This window comes from Jaculus jaculus, chromosome 6, assembly GCF_020740685.1.
Source record: "Jaculus jaculus isolate mJacJac1 chromosome 6, mJacJac1.mat.Y.cur, whole genome shotgun sequence".
NCBI lineage: Eukaryota > Metazoa > Chordata > Mammalia > Rodentia > Dipodidae > Jaculus > Jaculus jaculus.
This window is the reverse complement of record NC_059107.1, coordinates 162,885,964-162,911,406: the sequence shown is the minus strand read 5'-3', so window position 1 is coordinate 162,911,406 and position 25,443 is coordinate 162,885,964. Positions and strand designations below refer to the sequence as shown.

Below are 25,443 nucleotides of genomic sequence, written 5' to 3'. Positions count from 1 at the left end.
GCTTTCTTGGTGTACTTAATTCAGAAGGGGAGCAGCGAAGCCTTACCCTTATTTAGCAATCCCTAATTCTGAAATCCACACTTGTGTGGGGAAAAAGAAAGAGGGAAGCGGCCTGTGCCCTTGTCCCAGAAGCCTGGTGACCTAGCCTGTCTCTGCTTTCCTGGAGACCCAACTCACCCCACTGCCCCGTGGCCTCCCTGGCCACCGCTGCTCTGTGCTCGTCCTGGGTCTCTGGACCCCTGATGTCCCCGAGCCCTCGCTGTCCCCGGCGCTGCCCTGGGGCCTCCGTGGCCGCCCGCGGACGCCCGCGCCGACCCTCCCGCTGCGCTCGCGCCGGGGCCGGGCGGTCGGGGTCGGGCCCCGCGCGCAGGCCAGGCCGTTGCCCCGCCGCCCCGCAGCTCCGGGCGGGCGCCATGCGGCCGGGGCCCGCGCTGCTGCTCCTGGGCCTGGGCCTGGGCCTGGCTCTCGTCCCTCGGTCCCCGGGCCCTCGCGCACCGGGCGGGCCGGCGGACGTCCCGGGCGGCGCCCCGGCGGCCCCCGAGGCCGGCGCCCCGGCGGCCCCCGAGGCCGGCGTCCTCCCCGCCGACGCGGGCCGCTGTCCCCCCGGCGCCCCCGCGCGCGCCCCGCCCATGGCCGGCAACGGGTCGTGGGCCGTGGCGTCGTGCCACACGAGCCCCTGCCGCATCCTGGACGCGAGCATCAACCGCAAGGCCCCCGGCCTCGTGCGCCTGCCCCGGGCCGAGGAGGTCACCCTGCAGGCCACCGCGCGCTGGGACTGCATGCAGGAACGCGGCTCGCAGCTGGCCTGGCGGTTCTACGCCGTGGCCTCGGAGCACGACGTGCCCGACTGGAGCCGGCCCTTGAGACTACCGCAGCCCGGGCCCGGCGGCCTGGGCGCCTCCACCCACATCCCCAAGTTCTCCCTGCCCTGCGGGCTGTACCTGGTCAACTTCACGCTGACCGTCCTCCCGCCGGACCAAGATCAGGCCCCGCTCACCAAGTCCGACGCCATCCACGTCTTGGTGGTCATGAGCCCCCTGAAGGCCCTTCTTCTCGGGAATGCCAAGGAGACTGTTCGTTTCTCAGAGGGACTGGTTCTGAACGGAACCATGTCCTCCGACCCAGACGTGGGCAGCCTGGAAGACCCCTTACAGGGAGTCCAATTCTCTTGGTACTGCACCACAAATCCAGGCAACTATGCTGGAGGCCATGTAGCAGTGACCAACAAGGACGTCTGTCGCACAGAGCAGACCACGCTGGACTGGCCTTGGGCTTCAGGCCCTCTACTCACACTTTCTCCAGAAACGCTTAAAGGAGACCGCAGCTATCATTTCAGAATGGTGATCAGGAAGGGCGACAGAGCCGCATTTTCTGATAAAACAGTCCACGTGCTCCAAGGAACGATGCCCACCGCGCACATCTCATGCATTGAAAACTGTGACGGCTTTTTGGTTATCTCGGACAGGTTTTCTTTGTCCCTGAATTGCACAGGTTGTACCAGTAGGGATCTCTATACCTGGTCCATCTTGTCTCCCACGGGTGATGAGATGATGTTTGACTGGGTAGGACAAGCTGTTACCAGGAGGGATGGCGCTTATCTGTCTATAAAAGCTTTTGCCTTCACGGACTTTTTGGAAGACAGGTTTTGGGTTTCTCTCCAGGTAGCAGGTTGGAGTGGGGTGACCTTGGACTTGAGGTACTCCTTTGTCATTAACCATGGTCCTGAAGTTGGAGAGTGCAAAATTAATCCAGCTAAAGGGATTGCAATTCTCACTAAATTTGTCATCAAGTGTAGTAATTTTAAGGATAAGAACATCCCTCTTACGTACAAAGTAATAGTTGCTGATTTAGATGGCACCAGCAGAATCAATTCTGTTACAGAGAATACCCTGGGGGCCATCCTGTACTTGGGGACAAGGTCCACAACACCCCCGACCTTTCTCCCTGTTGGCCAGCTGGTGAATCGTTACAAGTTGAAGATGTATGCTCAGGTTTATGACTCCCTGGGATCCTTTACCCAGGTGACTCTGTATGCCACCGTAGGGGCTCCTACAGACAGAAACCCTTCCCAGATGGTGTTGTCTCAGCTGCGTAATTTCACTGAGGGACCGACTTCATTGCTGTCGACTTTGCTTCAAAAGCAGGACTGGTTATCTGCAGGCTACTTACTATACATAGTAGCTTCCATTTTAAACAACCTGAAAGTGGACCTTACTCTCCAAAAGAGCAAAGACAGCTTGAGAGAGCACCTTGTCAATCAGTCTTTCGAACTCCCTGTGAGCACTTTGGATGAAATCTGCCAGGTTGTGACGGCGATTACCAAGTTAACTCAGAAAGCCTCAGAATTCACTCCAGTTGCTCAGAAGCGTGCCACGGTGAGGCTGTGGGAAGCGAACCAAGCCCTGCAAAGGTGCCAGCGCAAAGACAAGTGTGTTCACTCTGACAGGATTGAAACCATGAGCACTGGCATATTCATGAGTCTGTCCAACATCCTTAAACTGTTGACACCCTACGAAGTGTTCGAAGATCCTTTCTACGTAGTAGAATCTCTGGCAGACACAATAGCTGCTACTAAGGTGCCAGGGAGTGGGATCACGGCACTGAGGACCTCCAACTTTAATATGTATGTGGAGAAAGTTGAGAAGTGGGATGTGACTCAGGCCTTCAGAAATAAGAAACAGTGCCCAAACTGCTTCCACGCAGCCCTAAACGCCAGCAGGGACCTCGGTCTGCCTGCACAAGCTCCAGTTTCTATGATGTTCTGTGAGTTTGCAGATGATCCCTTTCCTTGGCTAAGTTATCTAGAAAACACTTCTGCAGAGGTGCTTGGGTTCCGAATGACAGGAACCACAGATAATGGCAGTGTCATAGAGATCACACCCGATGTAGCAGATGTGTTCCTCACCAGGAAACACCTGACCTTTGCAACTTTTAATGTCATGGTGGGCCCCAGCAATGAGGGGGCCAGGTCCTCACAGATGACGACAGGTGGCATTAGCTTTGAGGTGGACAGCAGGAGCGTTAAGGAGGTGCTGCTCCACATTGTGACCCAAGTGACGGTGTTGTTCAAGGTGTCGGTGTATGCAGGCAGTCAGGTCACCCCCACTGATCTGGTGGCCACCTTCCTTGTGCCTCATGACACCCCCCCCACTGCCAACCAGAGCAGCCTATTTGACCCAACATGCACAGTCAAGGAGGCCCGTGTGGTTTGCCTGTCACCATCCCTGCTTCAGGTCATAGCTCAGCGCAGCCATTCGCCCAAGTGCCACATATCTGTGGTCCTCCAGGCACCTCGTTTTGTCCTACAGCCCACTGACCAGCTAGTGAGAATTGCTCTGTTCACAGTTGGCTGCTTGGACATGTACGGGATCCAGAATGACTGGCAAGAAGGTACCTGTGCGCTGGGCGAGAAGACCACCTGGAAGATGGTGCACTGTGTCTGCAGGAATGTGAGGAGGAGCAGGCGGCAGCTGAGCTCAATCAGACTGACCAACCTCCGTCTGCACACTCGCTACGTGACAGCCAAGGTGATCGTGATCCCTAACCCTGTGGATCTGCAGCTAAAGGTCATTAAGAACCTTCACCAAAACCCTGTGACCCTCCTGGCTGTGCTTTTCATTATGTTCCTATACATGGCGCTGGCCTTCTGGGCCTTGCACAGGGATGAGATGGACCAGTTTCTGTGGGACCACGTAGTAGTTCTGCCCGATAATGACCCTTATGATAGCATGTGCTATCTCGTCACTGTCTTCACGGGGAGTCGCTGGGGGTCTGGGACCAGAGCCAATGTCTTTGTCCAGCTTCAGGGAACCGAGAACACCAGCGACGTGCATTGTTTAAGCCACCCATATTTTACGACTCTCTACCGAGGAAGCATCAACACTTTCCTCCTAACGACGAAAAGTGATCTGGGGGACATCCATTCCATTCGCGTGTGGCACAACAACGAGGGCCGTGCACCTAGCTGGTACCTGAGTCGAATCAAGGTGGAAAACCTGTTCAGCAGACAAATTTGGCTGTTCATGTGCCGGAAGTGGCTGTCTGTGGACACCACTTTGGACGTAACATTTCCTGCTACCCAACCAGACCAGCCTCTGGAAAGAAAGGATTTCTTCCTGATTGACCTGTCCAACCGGCTGGAGCACAACCACATGTGGTTCTCCATTTTCTCCAGCGTTGTTGCTGAGCCATTCAACAGGCTCCAGAGGCTGTCTTGCTGCCTCGCCATGCTGCTGAGCTCTCTTGTCTGTAACATCATGTTCTTTAATCTCAACAAAAAAGAACAAAGTGGGTCCAGAGAAGGGCGCCTCATGAGGTCAATGATGATAGGAATCGAAAGCGTCATAATTACAATCCCTGTGCAATTATTGATAACATTTTTCTTCACCTACTCTCAGAAAAAACCTCGAGTGAATCCAGAGGAGGTGGCACCTCAGAAGCACCCCCTGATGTCAGAGGAAGATAACCCCTGGAAAGAGCGGTTGGACAAGTGGTATGCATATGAAATTGAGAGGGATCGCGCCGTGGAAGCTGAGAAACCCATTTCCCCATCCAGAGCAAAGCCAAAAGCCTTTGGGCCTACTATTAAAGCACACAGTAAGAAAGCAGAGGCCAAGGCCCCAATGACCAGCAAGTCTAATATGAGTTTCAGTAACAGTAACAAAGCTAACAATCAAGACGCTTCTTTGAGAGCGCCCTCTTTCAGACAGGATGAGCACACTGAGAGAAAGCTCCCGATCGTCCTGCCCTGGTGGTGTGCTTATATAGCCTGGTTCTGGGTGTTCGCTGCTTCTGCGGTGTCGTCATTCTTCATTGTGTTTTACGGCCTCACATACGGCTATGACAAGTCCATGGAGTGGCTCTTTGCATCTCTGTGCTCCTTCTGTCAGTCTGTTTTCCTGGTGCAGCCGTGTAAGATTATGCTGTGGTCAGGTGCCAGGACAAATCAACTCAAGTACTGTAAAAACCTCTCGTGGACCAGCAAGTACCGCTACTCTGAGATCAAGCTCCCGGAAGCGAAGTTGTCGCCAAAGGAGATGGCAGCGCTCCATGAGCGCATCGTCTCCATCCAGCGCTCGCGGATGTACCAGCCCCTCACTGAGGACGAGATCCGGATTTTCCGACGCAAGAAGCGGATCAGGAGGCGGGCCCTGCTCTTCCTGAGCTACCTCGTGACCCACTTCATCTTCCTCGCCCTTCTGCTGCTTCTTGTCGCCCTGCTGCGCCACAGCGACACCTTCTACTATAACCAGTCCATCCGCCACCAGTTCTCCATGGACCTGGCTGCTGTGACCAAGCTGGAAGACATCTACGCGTGGCTCCACAACGTGTTCTTGCCTTTGCTACACAATGACCTGAACCCGACATTCCTCCTTGACACCTCATCTAAAATCCTTGGTCTTCCACTCATGAGGCAAGTGAGAGCCAAACCTAGCCCAAAAAGGTGCCTGCCCGCCGAGACCTTTGTGCAGAACGGCAACTCAGGAGAGATTCGTTGTCACCTAGAGTATGGTGTCGACCCAGAAGACAGAGAAGACTATGCTAGCTTTTGGAATAAAGTTGGCCAGTGGTCTACAGACAAGGAAAATGACGGGTTTATTTACAAGCCCCCAGAGAAGAAGTGGGTGTACCATTCCTACGGAGTGTTACACACATATGGATCTGGAGGGTATGCCTTCTTATTTTACCCAGAACAGCAGACATTTAATTCTACACTGAGGCTCCAGGAACTCCAGGGGGAAAGTTGGCTTGATGAGAAGACATGGGCTGTGATTCTGGAATTAACTACTTTTAATGCAGATGCCAGTCTGATATGCAGCATCTCGGTGGTGTTCGAGGTCTCTCTGTCAGGGCCTGTCAACTCCAGCCTCTCTGTGTACTCCTTCTCCCTTGCTGATTTCAACAGAAAAACCTCATCAGAAATCTACCTGTACGTGGCCATACTCATTTTCTTTTTTGCTTACATTATCGATGAGGGCTATGTCATCAAGCAAGAACGAGCCTCCTATATAAGAAGTGTATACAATCTGCTCAACTTTGCTCTGAAATGCCTGTTTACCATGCTCATCATGGTCTTTCTTAGGAAGCATTTCTTGGCCACAGACATGATTCGGTTCCACCTGTCAAACCCTGAAGCTTTCATTCCCTTCCATGCAGTTTCCCAAATGGACCATACCATGAGGACTATTTTGGCTTTCCTGTTGTTCCTCACCATCCTGAAGACACTCCGGTATTCTAGATTCTTCTATGATGTGCGCCTGGCTCAGAGCGCCATCCAGGCTGCCCTTCCTGGCATCTTCCACATGGCCTTGGTGGTTTCTGTGTACTTCTTCGTGTATGTGGCTTTTGGCTACCTGGTGTTTGGTCAGCATGAATGGAATTACAGCAGTATGATTCATGCCACTCAGACGGTCTTCTCCTACTGTGTCTCAGCCTTTCAGAACACCGAATTTTCCACTAACAGGGTCTTTGGGGTTCTGTTCCTGTCATCTTTCATGCTGGTGATGATATGCATCTTGATCAACTTGTTTCAGGCAGTCATCCTGTCTGCCTACGAGGAGATGAAACAGCCTGTGTTTGAAGAACCGTCAGAGGAGGTAGAGGCAATGGCCTACCTGTGTGGCAAGCTAAGAGTTGTGTTTGGCTTTCTGACCTTCCGATCAAAGACCACAGACCATCCTGACTTCTGCAGCAGCATGCTGTATGGGCAGCCAGAGAAGAACAGCCGCCAGTACCTAGGGCTGAAGACCAGAAACATCAACGGGAAGAAAATGGTTTACCTCGTTCTCTGATCAGTGAGGGTTCTGAGACCCACGAGCAAGAGTGTCCCCAAATGTGTAGTAGGCAGGTTAGGGGACTAAGGAATGTCTAGTGGTTCAGTTCTGCACACCCCTACATTTGGGAGGACCTCTACTCTGACACAGGTGTGCAGGAACAAGAATGTGAGAGTCGACCGGAGTGCCAGGGAGAGAGCAGGGTAGCAGAGTGCGTTCCTTCCAGACGGGAACCCCGGGACTCTGGCTTCAGGGCTGCCCTCCTTTCTTCGGGGCCGGCAGCAGTGCAGAGGCGTGAGATCCACCGACTCAGACCCAGCGTGGAGGGGAGAAGATGGCAGGGGCAAATACTGGTAACTTTTTTCTTCACCTACGCTCCCAAGAAATTTTGAGTGAATCTAGACGAGGTGGTAGCACCCCTGATGTGAGAGGAAGGTGGCCACTGGGGAAAGCATTTTTCAAGTGGCATGCATATGAAATGGAGAAGGCTCACCCCAGGGAAGCTGCAAGGCATCCCTCACTGCCCATGGAAAAATGCTGGATTCGGCTGAGGCCAACCATCTCTGAACAGCAGCAGACTTCTTGGCCTCCCTGGGAGTCCCTTTTGCCAACCAGGACCATGGGCTCCCTACCCCAATTCCTGCAGGCCAGGGCTGGGGGCATCCTATGGGCAACTCCAGGACTGGCTCATGAGCATGAGAATGCAGAGATGAGAGCCAGGGGACAGAAATATAAAGCTTCAGCTGGGCATAGTGGCACATGCCTTTAATCCCAGCACTTGGGAGGTAGAGGAAGGAGGATCGCTGTGAGTTCGAGGTCACCCTGAGATTACATAGTGAATTCCAGGTCAGCCAGGGCTACAGTGAAACCCAACCTCGAAAAAACAAAAGGAAAAACAGAATAAAGCTTCCAAGTTACTTTCCTCAGGTTATGCAGCTCAAGAGCACTTTAATAACATGTGCTGACCAAGAAACATGGCTCTTATTAACAAAAAGATATACATGGTCACACTGACATGGGGCACATACTCTATGGATTGAAACTAGTGCTGTGCACATGAGGACCCGGGCATTTGGTTACTTATGCCCTCATGGATCATTTAGGAAAATGTAAATTATTTACTGTTTAAGAGAAATAAGGGCTAATGTCTGTTATATTTTCACCCAGAAGTGTGTTCCTTTATGTAGGTGGCACTTAAAGTTTCACCTGAATTACATGTGAGATTTCTTCTAAGATGTGTGGTGATTTCTATGTGAGAGACCAAGACACACTGAGTAGCTGCCCCCAAAGTCAAGGGCCAGAAAAGGGGAATGACCAAATCAAGTGGTCACTGATGCTCCCTCTCCCCCTACCCCATGCACACTTTCCATCGTCTCTTCCAGAGAACCAGATACCCTCAGTCTCTGCTTGGGGAGGACATGAAGAGCTCTGGTGGCTCCATAAGGCCAGCAAGTGTTAGAAGGTTAGACCTGGATGGCCTGACTTCTGTGGCCATGAGAAGCTGGCCCACTGGTCTACTTGAGTATACACCTGTTAGAAAGCACTGACTTCTGACCAGGTTGAGAGACTTAGTGTTGGGCCAAGCATTTACTTCCTATAGACAGAAACTGGCTGCAGTCTAGTCAAGTGCACTGGCCCAGTGGACACAGACCACAGGATTCAAGCTTCAGCTGCATGCAGTGCTTGCCCTTAGAGGTGGTAAACATGGCCAGCAGGCACACAATGGCAGCCCTGCGCTTGGTGGGAGGGTATGCCCATCATTTTCTCCAACTTAGCAGCTACTAAAGTCTCTGGTCCTCCTCAAGGACTGAGGCAGGCTCGGGGTGATGCTGGCTGGCTTCCCATCACAGGAAGAAAGCACCACGGGTGGAGGGAAGGGTTTCCCATGGACGACACAAGTTGATACCTCTTGACTCAGGACTATACTGCAGGTGAGAAAGTTCCTGATGAGTCAGGGAGTGCTGTGGCATAAATGTAGGGTCTGAGTGAGCAGACCCTGCCCAGGAGACCTCAGGGAGGCACTATGGACAGGATGGTGGAACAGTCCAGGACACAGATCCCAGGGCCTAGTACAGACACAGGAAGTAATACCTGAGTGAGAACCAGAACAGTATGGAGGTGCCCACTGAGGCTTGCTCTCCTTTTCCTTGTGAAAATGGAAACTAGCAGAGAAGAGCCCCAAGGTTCTTCACAAGAATTCTGGGAAAGGGGGAAGAGGAGTCCAAAGGTTTTTCCTTTTGTCAGAAACATGAAGATGACAATTATAATGTTGTCAGGGAGGGCTGGGGAGATGGCTCAGTAAAGTACTTGCTGCACAAGCATGAAGACCCGAGTTCAGATCCCCAACATCCCTGAAGAGAGGTGGGCACAGCAGTGGCGTATGCCTGTAATCCCAATGCTGGTGAGGCAGAGACAGGACGATGCCTGGGGCTTGCTGCCTAGCCAATTTAACTGAATTGGCAAGCTCCAGGTTCAGTCAGAGACCTTATCTCAATAAATAAGGTGGAGATTGATTGAGGAAGACGCCCAACATTGATCTTTGGCATTCACACAAATACACACACACTTGTATGCACACACACATACAAACATGTACACAACACACACACACACACAAATAATACTACCAGGAAGACAGAGTATCAAAAACATAAAAGATACAGGCTTCTTTTGAAGGTTATGGATATGACAATTTCCAGTCTTGTCCTTGTGCTTCCAGACACATAGCAGGGCATTTCGGCACAGCTGGCGGCGGCTAGGACCATCATCCCAGCTGTCTCCATTGCACAGGGTACATGACAGCTGTTTGGTCCTCAGTTTAGCCCCTTTCTATCTCAGAACAGCCTAATAAGCTTTTCATACAGAGAACTTCCCTCCTGTAGCTTCAGAGGTGAGGGTGTGTGTCCATGTATCTTAAAGTTTTGCTGTGAAGACTTACACCTTTAAGGTGTGTTTATGGAATATCATTAGTTATTACAGATGTGAGGTGCCTGGCAAGTTGCCTTTAAACATTTGTGGTTTTGCTCATGAATTACTCTTGTTAGTCCTGAGTGTGGAGAGAAACTTTCTGTAATGGGTGATAGTTACTGAGGAGACCTGTAACTACTCAAACTGCTCTGAATAATTGCCTCTTCCTGTGGGGTAATAGTCCAATGCCCAGTCATAAATGCAAGAAAATAATCAGATTTCTATATCACCCTCTCCAAAGTCCTTGAAACACCACACAAGAAGGCATGGAAAGAATTGTAAGAGCTATGGGAAGAGGGAATGTTGCATAACCGTTTCCTATAGACTGAGACCTTCCCTCCTGGAGGGTGTTTACAAGCCAGGAAGCTCACAGTGCATTGCCTTCTGGAAGCTCAAGATTCACTGGTCCTGGACAAGGTTGTCCATGCCGTGAACAAGTGCTGGGTGGGAGGAGACTCTGATGCCTCCAAGTTGTTCACGGGACTGCAGAGGTTGAAATTTTTGTGAGCCTCCCTCATAAAGTGGAGGCTTTTCAGTGAAGCTAATTGAGTCACTTGTGCTCCTGTAACTATTCCCAGTAAGCTCACTGGCTTGCCACACAAGATGAGTAGAATTGTTTCATTGATCTGTCATCAGTATGTGGAACAAAGAGACATTTGTTTATGTGTCCCCAGGAAAAGTCACATCATTTCTGTAAACATGGTTGAAGCCATCATGATGAGTAGTGAAACCAATCCATTGGCTAATTCCTGTCCAGGTCTGAGTAGTTCTAGTCTCCAGTGTTATTAAAATGCTTCCTGTAATCTGCAGGTCTCAGTTCCTGACAGGTGCAAATTCTAGCCCTCAACCTGATGTAGCTTTAAATGTGGCTTGATCCACCGAGGGGAAAAGTTGTGGTGTACCCGGAACAGAGACAGCACCTTGCTCAATAAGTGTTGCAGAGGTTCTCTGAAAGATCACTCCAATGCCAGTATGATTACCCAGGGGCTAAAAGGCTTGAGATAACTCTCCAAATAAGTTCTGGGCCCGAGCTGAGGTTTTATTTCCATTTTATAGTCTTCATAGCCAAGGGGAGAGGCAAGAGAACAAACAAGACTGGGCAATTTTCATATCCAATTTCTCTCATCAGGCCACCCTAACAATGAACTCCACTTTACCTTGTTTCAGCCTAAACTCTTTCCTTCTTATCATGCCTCTGGCCACGAAGATAGTTCTCTCTTTAGGATTTTTCCATCTGCTGACAAAAGTAAGTTTGGCTCTCCAACAAATGACCCTTAAAAGTAACTCAGTGAATCAGTTCAACTTTTAGCTTCTTTTCGACCACAACAGTCCACCCGACTGACTCATCACTTCTGGGGACCCCACTGTAACAGCAGCATGTAGAAGGTGGTCAGGATGGGAGACCAGGGGAGACTGAAGGCTGGTGGCTCAGGCCAGCAGAGAACGACCCCTGAGGTTCAGGCAGGTCTTCCCCTCCCGGGCTCGGGGGCGCAGGTGAGTTCACAGGGCCTTTGTGAGTTTTAGCTGGTCAGGAATGGAGCCCACAACCTAAGCCAGAGTCTTTGGCTTCAGACTGTCCCTATGCGCCGCAGAAGGGAGCCTGTCACTCACTGGCAAGGGTCCAGGAACAGGACGAGCGTGCCAGGGTGAAGGAACCGTGCCCAAGGTAACCAGGCGCCTAGGGGGTAACTCATGGAAGGTGGCGTGACTGGCGCAGGTCGGGGCCGGGAAGGTGAGGCACAGACGACAGGGCGCCGCAGGCCACTGTGAGGCCTGAGGGAGAGGGTCACTCGGGGCGCATCCCGCTAAGGCCACCCTCGCCACCCCTCGGGGCTCCTCCGCAAGGCTCAGGCCACGCGCCACAGGCTTCTGAGGAGCGCGGCGGAAGCGGAAGTCGATTTGCGAGGCCCCACCCCGCGCGTTCACGCCGGGGCCGGCAGAGCGCCCGGGGGCGGGGCCTAGCGTGCGTGGGCGGGGCCGGGCCGTCAGGGGCGGGCCGAGGCGGACCCGTGGCCGCGCAGGCGCCGTGGGATGCGGCGCGCGCTCGGCGGCGGGAGAAGGTGAGTGCGCGCGGCCGGGCGCGGCGGGGACGAGCCCCGAGAGCGGGCCCGCGTCGGACCCGGCCCTCCTAGGGACCGACCGAAGGCCGCGGTCCGCGTAGCGCTCGGGGCGAGCGACATGGGGGCGGGGTTGGGTCTCTAGGCAGAGCCCTGAAGCCCCCGAGAGACTGGAGGGGCCGGCGCGGGAGGCGGAGCGTCCCGCCGGGTTCTGGCGGTCGCAACAGCCGGGACGAGGTCCTGGCGGTGCGCGGGAGGGCATAGCTTGCGGCCCGGGCCGGCTGACGAGGTGTGTGGGAATTTTGAAAGCGACCAGACCGGGTGGGTAATCCACGAACGTGGCACACTTCCCGAGCAGGTCTTGCCGCCTGATCCATCCCCCCAGCCCAGATTTCTTCCCCCCACTAGCCGGCTGTGGTTTCAGGGGTCCGCTAGCCAGCGGTCTAAAACGAGACCAGGGCCTCGGAGGCTCAGTCGCAGTTGAGAGCATGGGGGGAGCGCCATCTAGGCAGATTAGAATACTGCTAAAATTTTAAAAATATTTTTATTTTTATTTGACAGAGAAGGAGAGAGAGAGGAAGAATAGGTCCCCCAGGGCCTCCAGCCATTGCAAATGAACTCCAGACGCGTGCGTCCCCTGGTGCATCTGGCTAACGTGGGTCCTGGGGAATCGAACCTGGATCCTTTGGCTTTGCAGGCAAACGCCTTAACTGCTAAGCCAGCCCTCCAGTTAAAAATTTTAATGAAATGCTACATGGTGCCATACGCCACAGAGATGAGGGACTTCACACACTGACTTGGCTCTTAACCATCATGCGCTGAGTGCTGGTGGGAAAGAGGGCAGATTGAGAGACCTGAAAGCCTTCCAGGGAGCAGACCTGGGAGAGGGTGCGCCATTCTTCCCAAGGAACAAAGCCTCAAACCGCCAGGGAAGGGCAGCAAAGAATGCCCTGGGGCAAACAAACTGGCATCCAGTCCAAAAATGGACTACCTAAAGTGGAAGGCATTGTCCAGGAGGAATAGTGTCATTAGAGGTATCTTGCAGCTGGGCAAGGGTTAGAGCCTGCTTGAGCCTGCAGCTGGATGAGGACAACATGACACCCACTGCCACTCTCTTATATATTTATTTAGATGAGAGAGACAGTCAGAAAAAGGCAGATAGAATAGATGCACCAGGACCTCTAGCCACTGCAAGTGAACTCCAGACACATGTGCCACCTTGTGCAATGCATCTGGCTTACATAGGTCCTGGGGAGTTGAACCTGGTCCTTTGGCTTTGCAGGGAAGTGACTTAACCACTAAGCCATCTCTCTAGCCATCCCCCCGTCCTTTATGAGAAAAAGTGTCATGTATCTGATCATGCAGGCTTCAAACTCACTGTACAGCAAGTCTGACCTGAAGTGTCTGATCTTCCTCCCTTCACCTCCTAGGTGTTGGGATTACAGGGGTGCACTACCATCCCCAGGTTTGTTTGTTTATTTATTTGACAGAGAAAGAGGAGGTGGAGGATGAAGAAAAGAAAAGAGAGAGGGAGAATGAGAAAGGGCGTGCCAGGGCCTGCAGCCACTGCAAATGAACTCCAGATGTGTGCGCCCCTTGTGCATCTGGCTAGCGTGGGTCCTGGGGAATCAAACCTGGGTCCTTTGGCTTTGCAGGCAAATGCCTTAACTGCTAAGCCATCCCTCCAGCCTATCTATCACACCTAGGTTTAACAGCACTGGGAATGGAACCCAGGGCTTTGTGCATGCTATGAAAGCACTGTACCAACTGTACAACATTCCCACCCTCTAATATCTTTCTCTGTAAGCTGGCATAGAATAGCCTCAAGCTGAGGGTGGAGCAAATCTTGAGGAAACCTGGATCAGTACAACTCACATCTAAGCCCAGCTAATGCAGAGAGCGATGAATGTGGCTGCTCACCTAGCCCTCTTTTCTGAACAGTCCAGGACCCCAGCTCATGGAATGGTGCAGCACACAGTGGAGGTGGGACTTCCCCCTTAATGAACCTAATCAAGGTAACTCCTCACAGGCACACACAGAGGCTAACGTCATCTGTATCCTCCTTCACCGGTGATTCAGGTCCTGTCCAAGTGACAGTTCAATTCCACTACCACACTGGTTCCTTCAGAGGTAAACTATTCAACTTACATGTAGTGGTTTTCCTGAAATCGCAGTGTGTGTGCACATGCTCTGTGCGCATGGGTGTGGAGATCAGAGGAAGCTGTTGGGTTTCCCTCTGTATTACTCTTCTCTTAGAGATAGGGTCTCTCACTATACTTGGAGATGTTTAACCCCCGAATGACCAGTGAGCCCCAGTCTCCTGTCTCTCTCTCTCTGAAGCACTGGGTTACAGGGTTCATGGCCACACCTGGTTTTGATCTGGGTGCTGGGGATTGAATTCAGGCCCTCATACTTCCTGTGCAAGTGCTCTTACCAAGAGATCCATCCTCAGCCCCAGATATCGTGCAGCTCCAGATTGCCAATGTAATTACCTGGGAGTTGGGGAACATGCTCTGATTTCAACCTGTTAAAGTCCGAGACTTGTTTCATGGACAGCACATATTCCACCTTGTGCACTTGTAAATCCTGCATGACTTTAAGCCGGCCTGCTATGTGCTGTGAACTTGTGCAGGCTGTTTTTCTTGGAGGGGGTTCATTTTGTAGGTGAGATATGCAGTTGGGGGTCTTTGAGATGGCTGGGGTGCTCTTGGTTCTGAATGCATTGCACTGTCTTTTGGTCTTGCAGATGGTGTCCGAGGCTGACCACCGTCCACTGGGTATGTTTGAGTGCCAGCTGTGTACCTTGTCAGCTCCATACAGCTATGTGGGACAGAAGCCCCCTAATACCCAGGCTATTGTGTAAGTGCACAGGAAGGCTCTGTCCAGGGCTGCCTGGCAGGTGTTACGTGGGGTATGACCTCTAGCTTGCGTGTTGGCTTTGAGGCCTGTCCCTCCCCTGCCTCTGGTGTATCCTGAAGAGGTTCCAGACAAGGCTAAAGGGCTGCCAGGACCCGCCTCCCTCCCCACCCGTAGGTGCAGCCCAGAGTTCAACGCTCCGGGGTAGAAGCCCTGTGGTCAAGCTGGGACTCCCAGCAGCAGTGGGGCATGGGTCCTCCTCACTGAGGCCATACACTGTTGCCATCCGTACCCCTGACACTTTTGGGGCTGAATACCCATATCCCTTGTAGTGCTGTGTGATGGAGAGTGGTATGAGGGCTGGCTCCTGAGGGTCTTCCTGCGCCAGCCAGGGGTGGAGATGGCTCTCATTCTGTTCTGCAGTCCAGAGCTTGTCCTTCGTCAAATACCATGTGTGGGAAAGCTGACACGGGATACAGCGATGGGGATAAGGCTCTGGCCCCAGGTGCTGGCCATTCCACCACACCTCACAGGGATGGTGGACTGGCCCCCACTCTGAGCTCAGGTAGGTGTGTGGGCCTGGGTTCCTATTCACAGTGCAGTGTTCCCTTCTCCCACAGCCTCTTGGAGGAGAGCTACGTCATGAAGGACCCCTTCTCACCAGACAAGGCCAAGTTCCTGGTCTTGGGTGCGAGGTGCAGCGTTTGCAGAAGGCTGGTGTGTGTGGGTCCGGTGGGTACACTGAGGCTGGACTGACTGGCCTTCCTGTGGGGACCTGGGAGCCTCCCAGTCACCAGGTGGGGATAGAGTGTGGTTCAGAGAGGTCAGCTGTCCCCATGCCTTAGGTCAGGTCAGAGGCCAGTGAAGGCATTTTGAGGGTCTGTGCTTGGGTAAAGAGTAGGAATAGATTCTTAGCAGGCTGGCCAGAGAAGTCCCAGGATCTGAGGACTCCCTGAGCATCAGCAGTGGGTCCCTATTTCCCAACAGTCAGCTCTTCCCTCCGTGCTTGGGTTGATGGATGGCCTGTAGCAGGAGTCTCAGCTCAGGCAAGTTGGAGGGAGGATGGTAAAGAGAGTGTTTGAGGCCCATGGAGAAGCAGGTGGAGGTGAAGACTTGACAAGTGGGACAGAGCCAGTCTTTGAGAAGCCATCACCACCACCCCTTGGACTTTGACCTTTGATTGGATGGTAGTAGCGGGGGAAATCTCCATTGCGTCTAAGAAGAGAAGGAAGGACAGAGATGCCCAAATATGGTGCCTAGGTGTTTGCTCTCTTCTACAACGAGTCTGTAAGAGGCAGTGCTGACTGGGAGTGCCTCTGTCAGCCTCAACACCCAGTATCCTCAAGGGACTGTAATGGCCGTAACAGTGTCCCCAGCATCAGGAAGGGACCTGGGAGCTTATCTCCATGAATTTGAAAGGTGTGATCAGGAGTGACACATAGCTGCCAATGACACTCGGACCAGACCTAGTCCTATGTCCATTTCCAGCGGGGACTAGGGAATGTTGTTCTGAGCTGTGTGCCAGGTGCCAGGATGGATGTCAGCAGTTCCAGTGTGGAAGGCTGTGACGAATGGGTGTGGTTGGACAGATCTGGCTCCTGCCATTTACTTGTTCAGTCTGTGGCCTGCAGGGCTGTCCTTCTTGTCCCCTGTAGCTCCCAGCACCAGGTGGCCACCAAGCCCCCTGCCCTCTGTGACAACTTGAAGCAGGAGGACCCAAGGCTTTCCAGCTTCAGTGTGATTTGGGCCCATCACAGTCATTTTCCTTAGGATTGAGCAGGGTCCTCTGGAGTTGCTGTCCCCTCCCAGCAGTCCCCACCCTCGGTGGCCAGGCCTGTGTTGCTCATCTCTTGGACTCCCTGCCAGCCCATAGCCCCCTCCTTCCTCTTGCTACTCTGTCCATCGTCTTTCCTGTGCCTTCTGGGAAGGCTTGTGCAGGTGGTACAGGGCTGGCCCAGGAGAGGCGGTACTATGTCCCCAGGTATCAGCTCTTTCCTTTTGCAGGAATGCAGCTTGTTCTACTCCAAGAGATTCTGCCTCCCCTGTGTCCAGGAGAACATCAGCGCTTTCCCTCAGGAAATCCGGCAAGACGTGGAGAAGAGGAGAGCTTCCGCCAAGAGGCCCTCCAGCCCGCCCTGATGGTGGCACAAGTGCAGCCCACGTGCACCCTGGCTGGGAGCCGAGTGCTTAGTCGTCAGCGCCCGTAGCTCAAAGGCTGGGAGCCAGTGGAGACTGACAACAGTCAGAAGTGGACACAGCAGAGCTCCAGGACCACCTCCGTGGATGTCTGGAGTCAGAAAAGGGGAAGCCTGCTGCCATGCACAGCTGGCCAGGACATCTTGTCAATGTACTTTAGGAAGATTTCCAGATGTGCCAGGGCTTTAGAGTTCGGTAGAATGATATGGAGTTGACTGTAAGGAATTGGCATTTGAGGCTGCCTCCAAGCCAGTGACAAGGCCAGAAGGTAGATAACTTTCACATCCTGGTATAATATAACACAAGGCCTTACAGTATAAAATGTTTTAAATCCTGACCACGTGTTATATTTATAAATTAAATGAACAAATCAGCTAGTAGTTTGAAGAGTGTCTCCATTCTGGACCAGCAGCAGGTCCAGATGACAGGGTGACGTCATGGTTGCTGTGGACCAGTGGGTAGAGATGATCACACAGACTCTGGGCTAGCAGCAGGTAGGGATGGTCCTGTAGACACTGGGCCAGCAGTGTGTAGGACCTCAGAAAGCACCCTTTCATCTTCTCAGGCCAAGATTACATAGCGAATTCCAGGTCAGCCTGGGCTAGAGTGAGATCCTACCCCAACACCCCCCAAAAAGGGGACTGTATGCAAGGATATGGTCAATTGAGTGTACAGTGGAACTTGTCTATGAAACCAAATACATCTTAGCATTACTTAGAACTCATCAACTAATTTTTAACTTTTTATTGACAACTTCCATAATTATAGGCAATAAACCATGACAATTCCCCCCTCACTTTCCCCTTTGCAACCCCACTCTCCATCATATCCCCTTCCCCTCTCAATTAGTCTTTTATTTTGATGTCATCTGTTCCTCCTGTTATGAGGGTCTTGTGTTAGTAGTGCCAGGCACTACGAGGTCATGGATATCCAGGCCATTTTGTGTCTGGAAAAGTGTATTGTAAGGAGTCCTACCCTCCCTTTGGCTCTTCCGCAATGGACCTTGGAAGGCATGATAGAGATGCTTCAGTGCTGAGCACTCCATCACTTCTCAGCACTATGGTGCCTTTTGAGTCATTCCAGAGGTCACTGCTATCTGAAAAGAGAAGTTTCTCTAACTAAAAGTGAGAGTAGCATTAATATATGGGTATGAACATTAAGATCACCAACTAGTTTTTTTAAAGTTTATTTTTTAAAACCATTAAGGCAAAACTGTACTCTGAAATTAAGTCTTTACATTCATAAGTCTTACAGTAGGACATACCAAACATGAGTTCCCATAAATTCAGTTTATTAATCAATACATATGGTCAGTTCAATCTTATAACTGAAAAACGAAGATCCAAAACTTTATTAAAAAAAAAATCAAGGTTGTGTTATAGCCATTTTCTGAGTGCCTGAAACCACTTAGTGTGAAGAGGAAAATTGCGTCTGCCCTTTTGTGCACACCTGGGTTCCTGAGGTCCCGAGTGCCTCCACACCCGGAAAAAGCCTGCGGCCCGAGGACCCTGGAGCCGCTCAACACTTCTGATTAGGAGCTGCTGTGTTTACCACAGAAGAGAGGGCCTCAGGCGCCTGCGTCTCAGAGAACAAGGCGCTGAGGATGTCGTGAGCACAGGCAAGAAGCCTAGAACAGTCTTTGCTTTGGAGATGTGCAACTCCTCACGAGTGTCTGTCGAACCCTCTCCCCTTAGGGGTCTAACACATTGGCACTGTGAACCTCAGAGGTTGTTACAAAAACACTCCAAGAAGAAATTTGGCAGGATACTGGAAGTGATGAATGGGAGACACCAGAATGGTCCTGGTTGCCACAGTTCTTTGGTAGTAAGTCCCTGAAGAGCAGGCAGCAACTAAGCAGGACCAGTTAGCTGTCCGGATCGAAACACTGAAGTCAGTGTTCCTGACCCAGGGCTTAGGAGGCGGTGGGCAGAAATGACTCGAGACATGTGCTTGTGCTTCTTGTGGAGGCGTGTGGCTGAGGGGCAAATTTACACATTGCAGATAAATTGTGCGTGGCTCAGGAGCAGAGGCTGGCTTGGGCAGTGCACACACAGGCAGATACACCTCACTTGTCTATCAGCTTTGTTTGTGTTTGTGTTGGACAGGTTCAAGAGCCAGACTCATGATACAGCAGCAAACACTGACGTAAAAGATCCCAGACAGTGACTATGAGACACCTGATCATGTTAGTCCACTACTTCCATAAGGATATTTCAAAAAAAGAAACCTCAGGTCACAGTATTTAAGATACAGCTAGTAACACAATTCTTTTTGCACTCAGTATAGAAAACACAGTGACATTGACACAAATAATACTGTAGTTTTTCTAGGACAGGTGCTGAGTGACATTGTCTATGGTGAGGTACGTTGTTTTAGGCCTGAAGAAGAGGTTGGCTGTGCCTTCTCCAAAGTGAATTTTCCTAAAGTGATCATTTTACCAAGAAGGGCCAGATAGCTACTCACTCACTGGTCATCAGGGCCTGAAGCTCAAGAGCTCTGTGACCTGAGGCAAAATTGAGGCCTAGAGTGCCCCCTGCTGGTAAGGGAGCCTAGAGACCCACAGGACCCGGCCCTGGCTTTGAGGTTCCAGCTTAGTGGGGCACCACAGTCAGTTCCTTGAACTAATGAATTGGATGCTGAGTAGAGGGGGGAAAGACCAGAAAGAAGAGGCTGGAACAGTCCCTTCTGTACATTGAGCGTGGAGGGGTTTCACATGCGACCCAAGCTGGCAAACTTGTAAATAAGAAAACAACTGACCTTGGGGCTTAATTTGCTATGATGTTTCTTATTTCTTTGTGCAGCCAGTCACCTGACGGCCGCTTGGGTGCTAGGTGTTGTCAGCTGCAGTTGAGACACGACCCTGGCAGTGGGTACAATTCAGTCTGTTTTGCTTGGCACAAGACCATACATGAATGGTTACGTGTTCGACAGCTGAGTCACACTATGCAGCCCCACTCCCCGGGCAAAGGGCTTCTCTGGGGAGAGAAAAGCAACATGCTGTGCTGCTCACATCCAAGACTGGATTCTGAGGGGACTGGCAGCTCGTGAGGTTCTGGCTCTGAAATGACATCTTCAGGGACTCTGGGGAGAGTGGCCTTTCATGGTCTGCCTTCATAACAAGGGGCCACACACCTTTTAATGAGAAATCTGCAGCTCACTGAAGAGAAATTGACCTGCTACATTTCATAGATGTGGCTCAATGCAGAGCACAGGCTCTTAAACAAAAACATGTCGCATTCCAATTTCACATTTTAGTGTGAATTGTAGTGTGTGTGTGTAGTGTGGCTTTTAAAGAAATATAATGATCTCCATTTAGTCAAGAATGTGTGTTGGGGGAAGGGCATTGCCCTCTCAGGTGGCTGTTGGGTTGCCAGGAAATCAGGCCAGCGCTGCATCCCCAGGCTGGGGGTGTCCACTTTAAGATGGGCAGATTCCTGTTCTGCCCCCTCCAGGGGCTGCCGAGAGAGGAGAGCATGGGACGTATTTTACATGCTTGGTGAGGAGCTGCAGGCATCTGGTGGGATCTCATCTTACAAGACTGCATGGGTTGGAGGAAGCTGCTCTGAAGGGCCTGGATTTTCCCCTGGCTGCTAGAGGTGCCAGGCCGAAGACTGGTAGGACTCAGTGAGGAGCAGATTTTCTGACTAAAACTCTGGGGCCATCTTCAGAACGGAGTTCACGACCTTTCCAAAACATGTGTCACCAATAGAGTAAGACAGAATTCCTCCTCCAGCTTACATGTCGTGCTGAGTGTCCAGTGTGCCCTGTGTCACAGTGTGTGGGAAAGGGGGTCCAGGCTGGGCATGCTTGGAGTTGAACTTGGACAGATGTGACAAGGCTGCATAGGTGGTACAGAGCGTGGTCTGAAGGCTTGCTTTGTAGCCCCTGGAAGGCTAGCTCCTGGAAAAGAGCAGCTGCAGGGCTGCCGGGAGGAGGTGGAGAGAGAAGCGGGGCTTGGTGAGGTGGTCCCTGCAGTAGGACCACAGGGCCTCAAGGTCAGCTCCACTAGGCAGGCCAGCAACGCACATCCTCGAGGCTCCCCTTGAGCAGCAGGAGTTTCTTTACAGAGTGACACAATGTCCTGGGCCCACCAGGAGACCGGGGGAGGCTGTGCTGCTATACCCATAGCAGACGGATCTCATCTGACCCCAAATCCCACATGTCTGGATGGGACCTGGGCTTGTAGCTTCCTTCTAGTTGACATGTGAGAGTACAGCTGCTTGGCCCCTTGCAGGCCCTGAGGAGTCTGGCACCGGTTAGGAAGCTCTGCCTTCACACGGGGGTGGGGTGGTGGGGTGGTGGTGGTGGTGGTGGTGGTGGTGGTGGTGGTGGTGGTGGAGGGGAGTGGCCTTCACACTCATGGTCTGAAATACACCTGCACAGCATGGAGCATGCTGGGTACTTGTAATTTTTTTCCTTTCCACCACTAAAAATGCACCATTGAGTGACTCTTAAACTAAGGTCATCGTGGTCCTTTCTGGCTTCCCTAAGGATATCTTACTGGCAATCTTACCAGGCCCTCTAAGGACCAAGTCCTCCTGGAGGCTGCCTCACATCAAAATGGATGTAGCCAGCTCTGCAAAAACTAAAACTGAGTGAACATCCCCCAAACCTAGGTCTGGCCATACACACTGGAGTGGCATTGTAGCAGGTGGCTGCCGTGGTCAGGGAGGCCACAGAAATAGGGTGCAGGAATCAGCCTCAGATCCTAAGCCCTAGGCCAGCCCCAGCCCTGGAGTCTCCTCAGTGCTGGGAGTGGGAGTTTTGCTGCAGGAAGGGGCGGGGCCTGGGTTTGCCATGTGACACTGAGGCCGCCTTCTTTCTTAATGGGGACAACCCCAGATAATATCATATATGGAAATGATTGGCAGAGTGCCTGCTGCTGTTGGTTGATGGAGCCTTTAATCGGAAGGGAGAGGAAACAAGGTGGGGAGGGAGGGAGGGAGAGGAGGAGGAAAGCAGGCAGGAAACCCTCTAGTCAGTCTTTAGCGGATGTCCCTAGGCTAGTTTTCACTTGGTTCTCCCAGTCTTACTTCCTACGCTGTGTGTTCTCATTGCATTCATCCTATTTCATCAGCATGAATCTGCATCATTCTTTTTTAGTTTACTGTTTTGGTTTTTTTGAAGTAGGGTCTTGCTCTAGCCTAACCTGCAAGCTAACCTGAAGTCCACTGTATAGTCTCAGGCTGGCCTCAAATTCACAGCAACCCTCCTACCTCAGCCTCCTTAGTGCTGCAATGAAAGGCGTGTGCCACCATGTCTGCGCACTTGATCATTCTTTAACAGCAAACAGTAGAGACCACAGACAAGCCAAAGGTTTTAAAGATGGGGGAGTGGCATGAAGGATATAACCTAGTCCAAAATGTGTAGCGACCTGCTCAGAGGCCACATGCTGGTGGCTCGGGGGTGGGCCACTGCAGTCTGGACGGGTTGAGATGGCGGGGGACAACACTGCTTCCCCAGTGGGGCTGAGGCCGAGTTGATCTTTATGACCTTAAAGTAATATTTTAGCAGCTGACAAAACTGTCTTACATATGGTGGAAAAAGGCACCAGCCATCTAATTCTCTTTTGTATAGTACATATATATAATAACCAAGTATGAAATCTGAGACTGGGTTCAAGTGCCAGGTGAAGGGCATCATGCCATGCCCCTCTTCTCTGGGAGGCCGTCCTCCCCCACCCTGGGTGACAAAGTCACTTGGGCTCCACCCAGACAGCAGAGTTAAACACGGGAGCAGACAATGGGGCTGCCACAGGGACTGCAGGGACACTTACAGACCATGTGTCAGTTTGTCTCCCACACACGGCCATGTCCAAAACAGCCCTCGGGGCTCTGCTGCTCTCCCACAGACAGGGAGGGAGGCAGATGCTCAGGCTCTCAGGGCTCCCCTGTCTGCCCCAGGCTTCATGAGCTGGGGCTTCTGTGCAAACCTGGAAGGGACACTGCCACTACTAATTAGTGAGCTGAACAAAGAGAAAGGCATGTTATGTTCTGACAGACCATTTTGCAAATTCTCACTCCTGTGATTAAAACAAAGCCAACTGTCTTTCTTCAGAGTGTTTAAGTGGCTACCCTGTGGCCCCATGTGGGCTTACAAGACTTTGAGGTGAGAAAGTGCAGCGCAGTTTCCAGCTAACAGAGAACACATGGCCAGAAGGACTGTCAGAAGGGGAAAGATCACATACTTCAAGGTTACCCATTAATTAATGTCAAATTACAAATGTGATATAAAGAATGTGCGTTGATTAACACTGGGCCAGCTAAAATCAGAGTGTGGATTGCCATTTTCCATAATTCACTGAGTCCTATTAGCCTCTGGTCACCAGCGTGTAAGTCACAGGCAAGTTCTCAGAAGTGCTGGTTGGAAAAGGAAAGAATGGAGGAGCCTTCGTGGTTACCTACTGCTCAGCCCTCTCCCCTTCCAAGGGCAGGAGGATGGGCTTCTGTGCAAATCCGTGGTGCTCCCATCTCTCCTGCGTGGGGCCACAGACCTCAGAGGTCCCGGGACGGTGGTGTCGGCTGCCCGCTCGGGAAAAACAACCTCAGTACATGTCCCTGTAGATCTCCTGCAGCAGTGGGTGCAGCGCCGCATCTGACTCGGTCTTCTTGATGACCTGCACGAGCTGCGCATGCTCAGTGACCAGCTGCCGGAGGTCCGCCATCTTCTGAAGGAGTTTGGGGAAGAGATAGGCATCGTCGGGGTGGTTGTTCTGCAAGTGAAGCTTGAGCACGTGCACAATGCCCTCCTGCATCTTCTCGATGTAGCCTATGTTTAGAAGGCCTGGCCGATCTATGGTCAAAAGAAGAAAGAGACATCTGAGCATGGACATCTGAGCCCCGCTGGTCAGCCAGAGGGACCAAATGTTCTTGCTTCCTGTGGCCCTGCTGAGAATCCTCTCTGTGGCCTTCAGATGGCTACCTGACCGAGGCTAGACTTCTACAGTCACAGGGACAGGCAGACGTCCCTATCTATTCACAGGACCAGGCCACAGCACCCCTTTTTGTCCCCCTTACACTGTGGCCCTTCCTTTTGAACTTGCCTGGTGATCACCTGTCAGGGGACAACCACTAAACCATGAGCAGCAGCTGGACATTCTGATGGTGTCAAAGCCTTGCACAGGGGCTGGAGAGACGGATTCATGGTTAAGGCATTTGCCTGCGAAGCCCAAGGACCCAGGTTCGACTCTGCAGGTTCCATGTAAGCCAGATGCACGTGCTGGTGCATGCGTCTGGAGTTCGTTTGTAGTGGCTGGAGGCCCTGGTGTGCCCATTCTCTCTCTCTCTTAATAAATAAATGAACCTTTTAAACAAAAACCTTGCCCCCCCCAAAAAAAAAAAGCCCCAGAAAACTGTGCATAGTGTAGGAAATGAAGTCCTTTCTGGTTTAAAACCACACATTCACACCCCGTTTCCCACCAGCATTTAAGGACCATGAATGTCAGTCTTGGCTTTGTAGCTGGCAGGCAACACTGTCACAGGTGCCTTCTAAAGTGACCCAGGTATGAGCGGAGTGAGAAGTGACCAGGGTTGGGACAGATCTGGACAGGCTGCATGCCGAGGAGACTCCAGGGTACGGACAGAATGGCACAGGACCACCCCTCACACTGGGCGACCTCCCTGGGACAGTCTCAAGTCCCATTTCATTTGATCAGCAATGCCCTCTGCTGTCCCATTTGTTACTAGGACTCAAATGTTAATATGTGGATTGGGGTGATCTCACGTGTTTGCAGGTTCATGTGCACGTGTTGCTGAGGCCAGAGGCCGGTCTTAGGTTCTTTCTTCAGATGCCATCGACTTTTTCTGAGACAGGGCCTCTCACTGGCCTGGAACTTATTAAATAGGCTTCCCTGGGATTTTTGTGATTTTTAATTACATTGTTTTCATTTGTAAAATAAGGTTTTAACCTTTTTTTTTTTTATTTTTTGAGGTAGGGTTTTGCTTTAGCCCAGGCTGACCTGGAATTCACTATGTAGTCTCAAGCTGGCCTTGAACTCATGGTGATCCTCTTACCTCTGCCTCCTGAGTGCTGGGATTAAAGGCATGTGCCACCATGCCCAGCAGTTTTAAAGTTTTAAACAGAGAACATTTAAAAAGAAAGACACCACCTCATAAGTTTAGCCCCACTGGCATAGATTTAACAGATATCTTGTGGCACAGACTCCCTACCCACAGGCTCGGTAGGGGGTTGTTCCTGCTGCATGGACAGCTCTGTGGCAGCTTCCAGCCCTCCGTGCCACACCTCGATCAGACAAAGACAAGTTATACATGACTATGTTGCCTGTTCACACTCTGTGGTGGAGTATAAGGACTTCCTCCGTCCACGTTCTGCCTAGCCAGATGGGAAAGGAGACGCAGGCCAAGTAAACTGAGGACGGCGTGGCACTGGCAGATGTGGGCGATTGTCATCCACAGGCTGCAGCCACGGCCAGGCAAGGTCAGCTGGGTTTACAGTAGGTGACCTTCCTAGAACAGACACAGGGCTATTTAAAGAAGCTGGGTGCGGAGCCAAAACTCTGGGCCCGAAGAGCCAGCTTCCCCAGAGAGATCCGATCTGCCCTCATGGAGATGGCTTTTTCTGGCAGAGCCAACCTG

General features: G+C 51.9%; 4 protein-coding genes across 15 annotated transcripts in view; 2 read left to right on the top strand and 2 right to left on the bottom strand.

The window, feature by feature from the left end:
* Nucleotides 1-415, bottom strand: part of Ttc38 (tetratricopeptide repeat domain 38) — a 38,122-nt gene extending 37,707 nt beyond the window's left edge. The window contains exon 1 of the mRNA XM_045152272.1: nucleotides 178-415. Coding sequence (XP_045008207.1) covers nucleotides 178-415 — 238 coding nt within the window. The remainder of the gene's footprint in view (nucleotides 1-177) is intronic.
* Nucleotides 414-6,791, top strand: Pkdrej (polycystin family receptor for egg jelly). Its single transcript, XM_045152271.1, has one exon. It carries the CDS (start codon nucleotides 414-416, stop codon nucleotides 6,789-6,791), a length of 6,378 nt encoding a protein of 2,125 aa, XP_045008206.1.
* A 4,986-nt stretch (nucleotides 6,792-11,777) lies between these two features.
* Nucleotides 11,778-17,224, top strand: Cdpf1 (cysteine rich DPF motif domain containing 1). Of its 10 annotated transcripts, none has more exons than XM_045153430.1 (5): nucleotides 11,783-11,800; nucleotides 13,827-13,927; nucleotides 14,544-14,656; nucleotides 15,274-15,385; nucleotides 16,658-17,224. In XM_045153430.1, the coding sequence occupies exons 3-5, from the start codon at nucleotides 14,544-14,546 to the stop codon at nucleotides 16,790-16,792; spliced, it is 360 nt and encodes a 119-aa protein (XP_045009365.1). In that variant the 5' UTR covers nucleotides 11,783-11,800; nucleotides 13,827-13,927; the 3' UTR covers nucleotides 16,793-17,224. The 10 variants fall into 10 exon arrangements, with proteins under 10 accessions (XP_045009369.1, XP_045009365.1, XP_045009367.1 ...); XM_045153429.1 differs by lacking the exon at nucleotides 11,783-11,800 and adding an exon at nucleotides 11,906-12,086; XM_045153426.1 differs by lacking the exons at nucleotides 11,783-11,800; nucleotides 13,827-13,927 and adding exons at nucleotides 11,906-12,086; nucleotides 13,605-13,780.
* A 4,508-nt stretch (nucleotides 17,225-21,732) lies between these two features.
* The window catches only part of Ppara (peroxisome proliferator activated receptor alpha), a 67,245-nt gene continuing 63,534 nt past the window's right edge, over nucleotides 21,733-25,443 (bottom strand). For all 3 annotated transcript variants that reach the window (XM_045152890.1, XM_045152892.1, XM_045152891.1), the window contains one exon: nucleotides 21,733-23,641. In XM_045152890.1, coding sequence (XP_045008825.1) covers nucleotides 23,394-23,641 — 248 coding nt within the window. In that variant the 3' untranslated portion in view covers nucleotides 21,733-23,393. The remainder of the gene's footprint in view (nucleotides 23,642-25,443) is intronic.

Bases quoted from the DNA above. Each gene is read 5' to 3' on its own strand.
- Cdpf1 (XM_045153426.1), top strand. From the start codon at position 13,688: ATGCAGAGAGCGATGAATGTGGCTGCTCACCTAGCCCTCTTTTCTGAA. The intron at 13,781-14,543 runs GTGGGACTTCCC...TTGGTCTTGCAG, and splicing joins TGGTGCAGCACACAGTGGAG to ATGGTGTCCGAGGCTGACCA. The intron at 15,386-16,657 runs GTGGGTACACTG...TTCCTTTTGCAG, and splicing joins GGCTGGTGTGTGTGGGTCCG to GAATGCAGCTTGTTCTACTC.
- Pkdrej (XM_045152271.1), top strand. From the start codon at position 414: ATGCGGCCGGGGCCCGCGCTGCTGCTCCTGGGCCTGGGCCTGGGCCTG.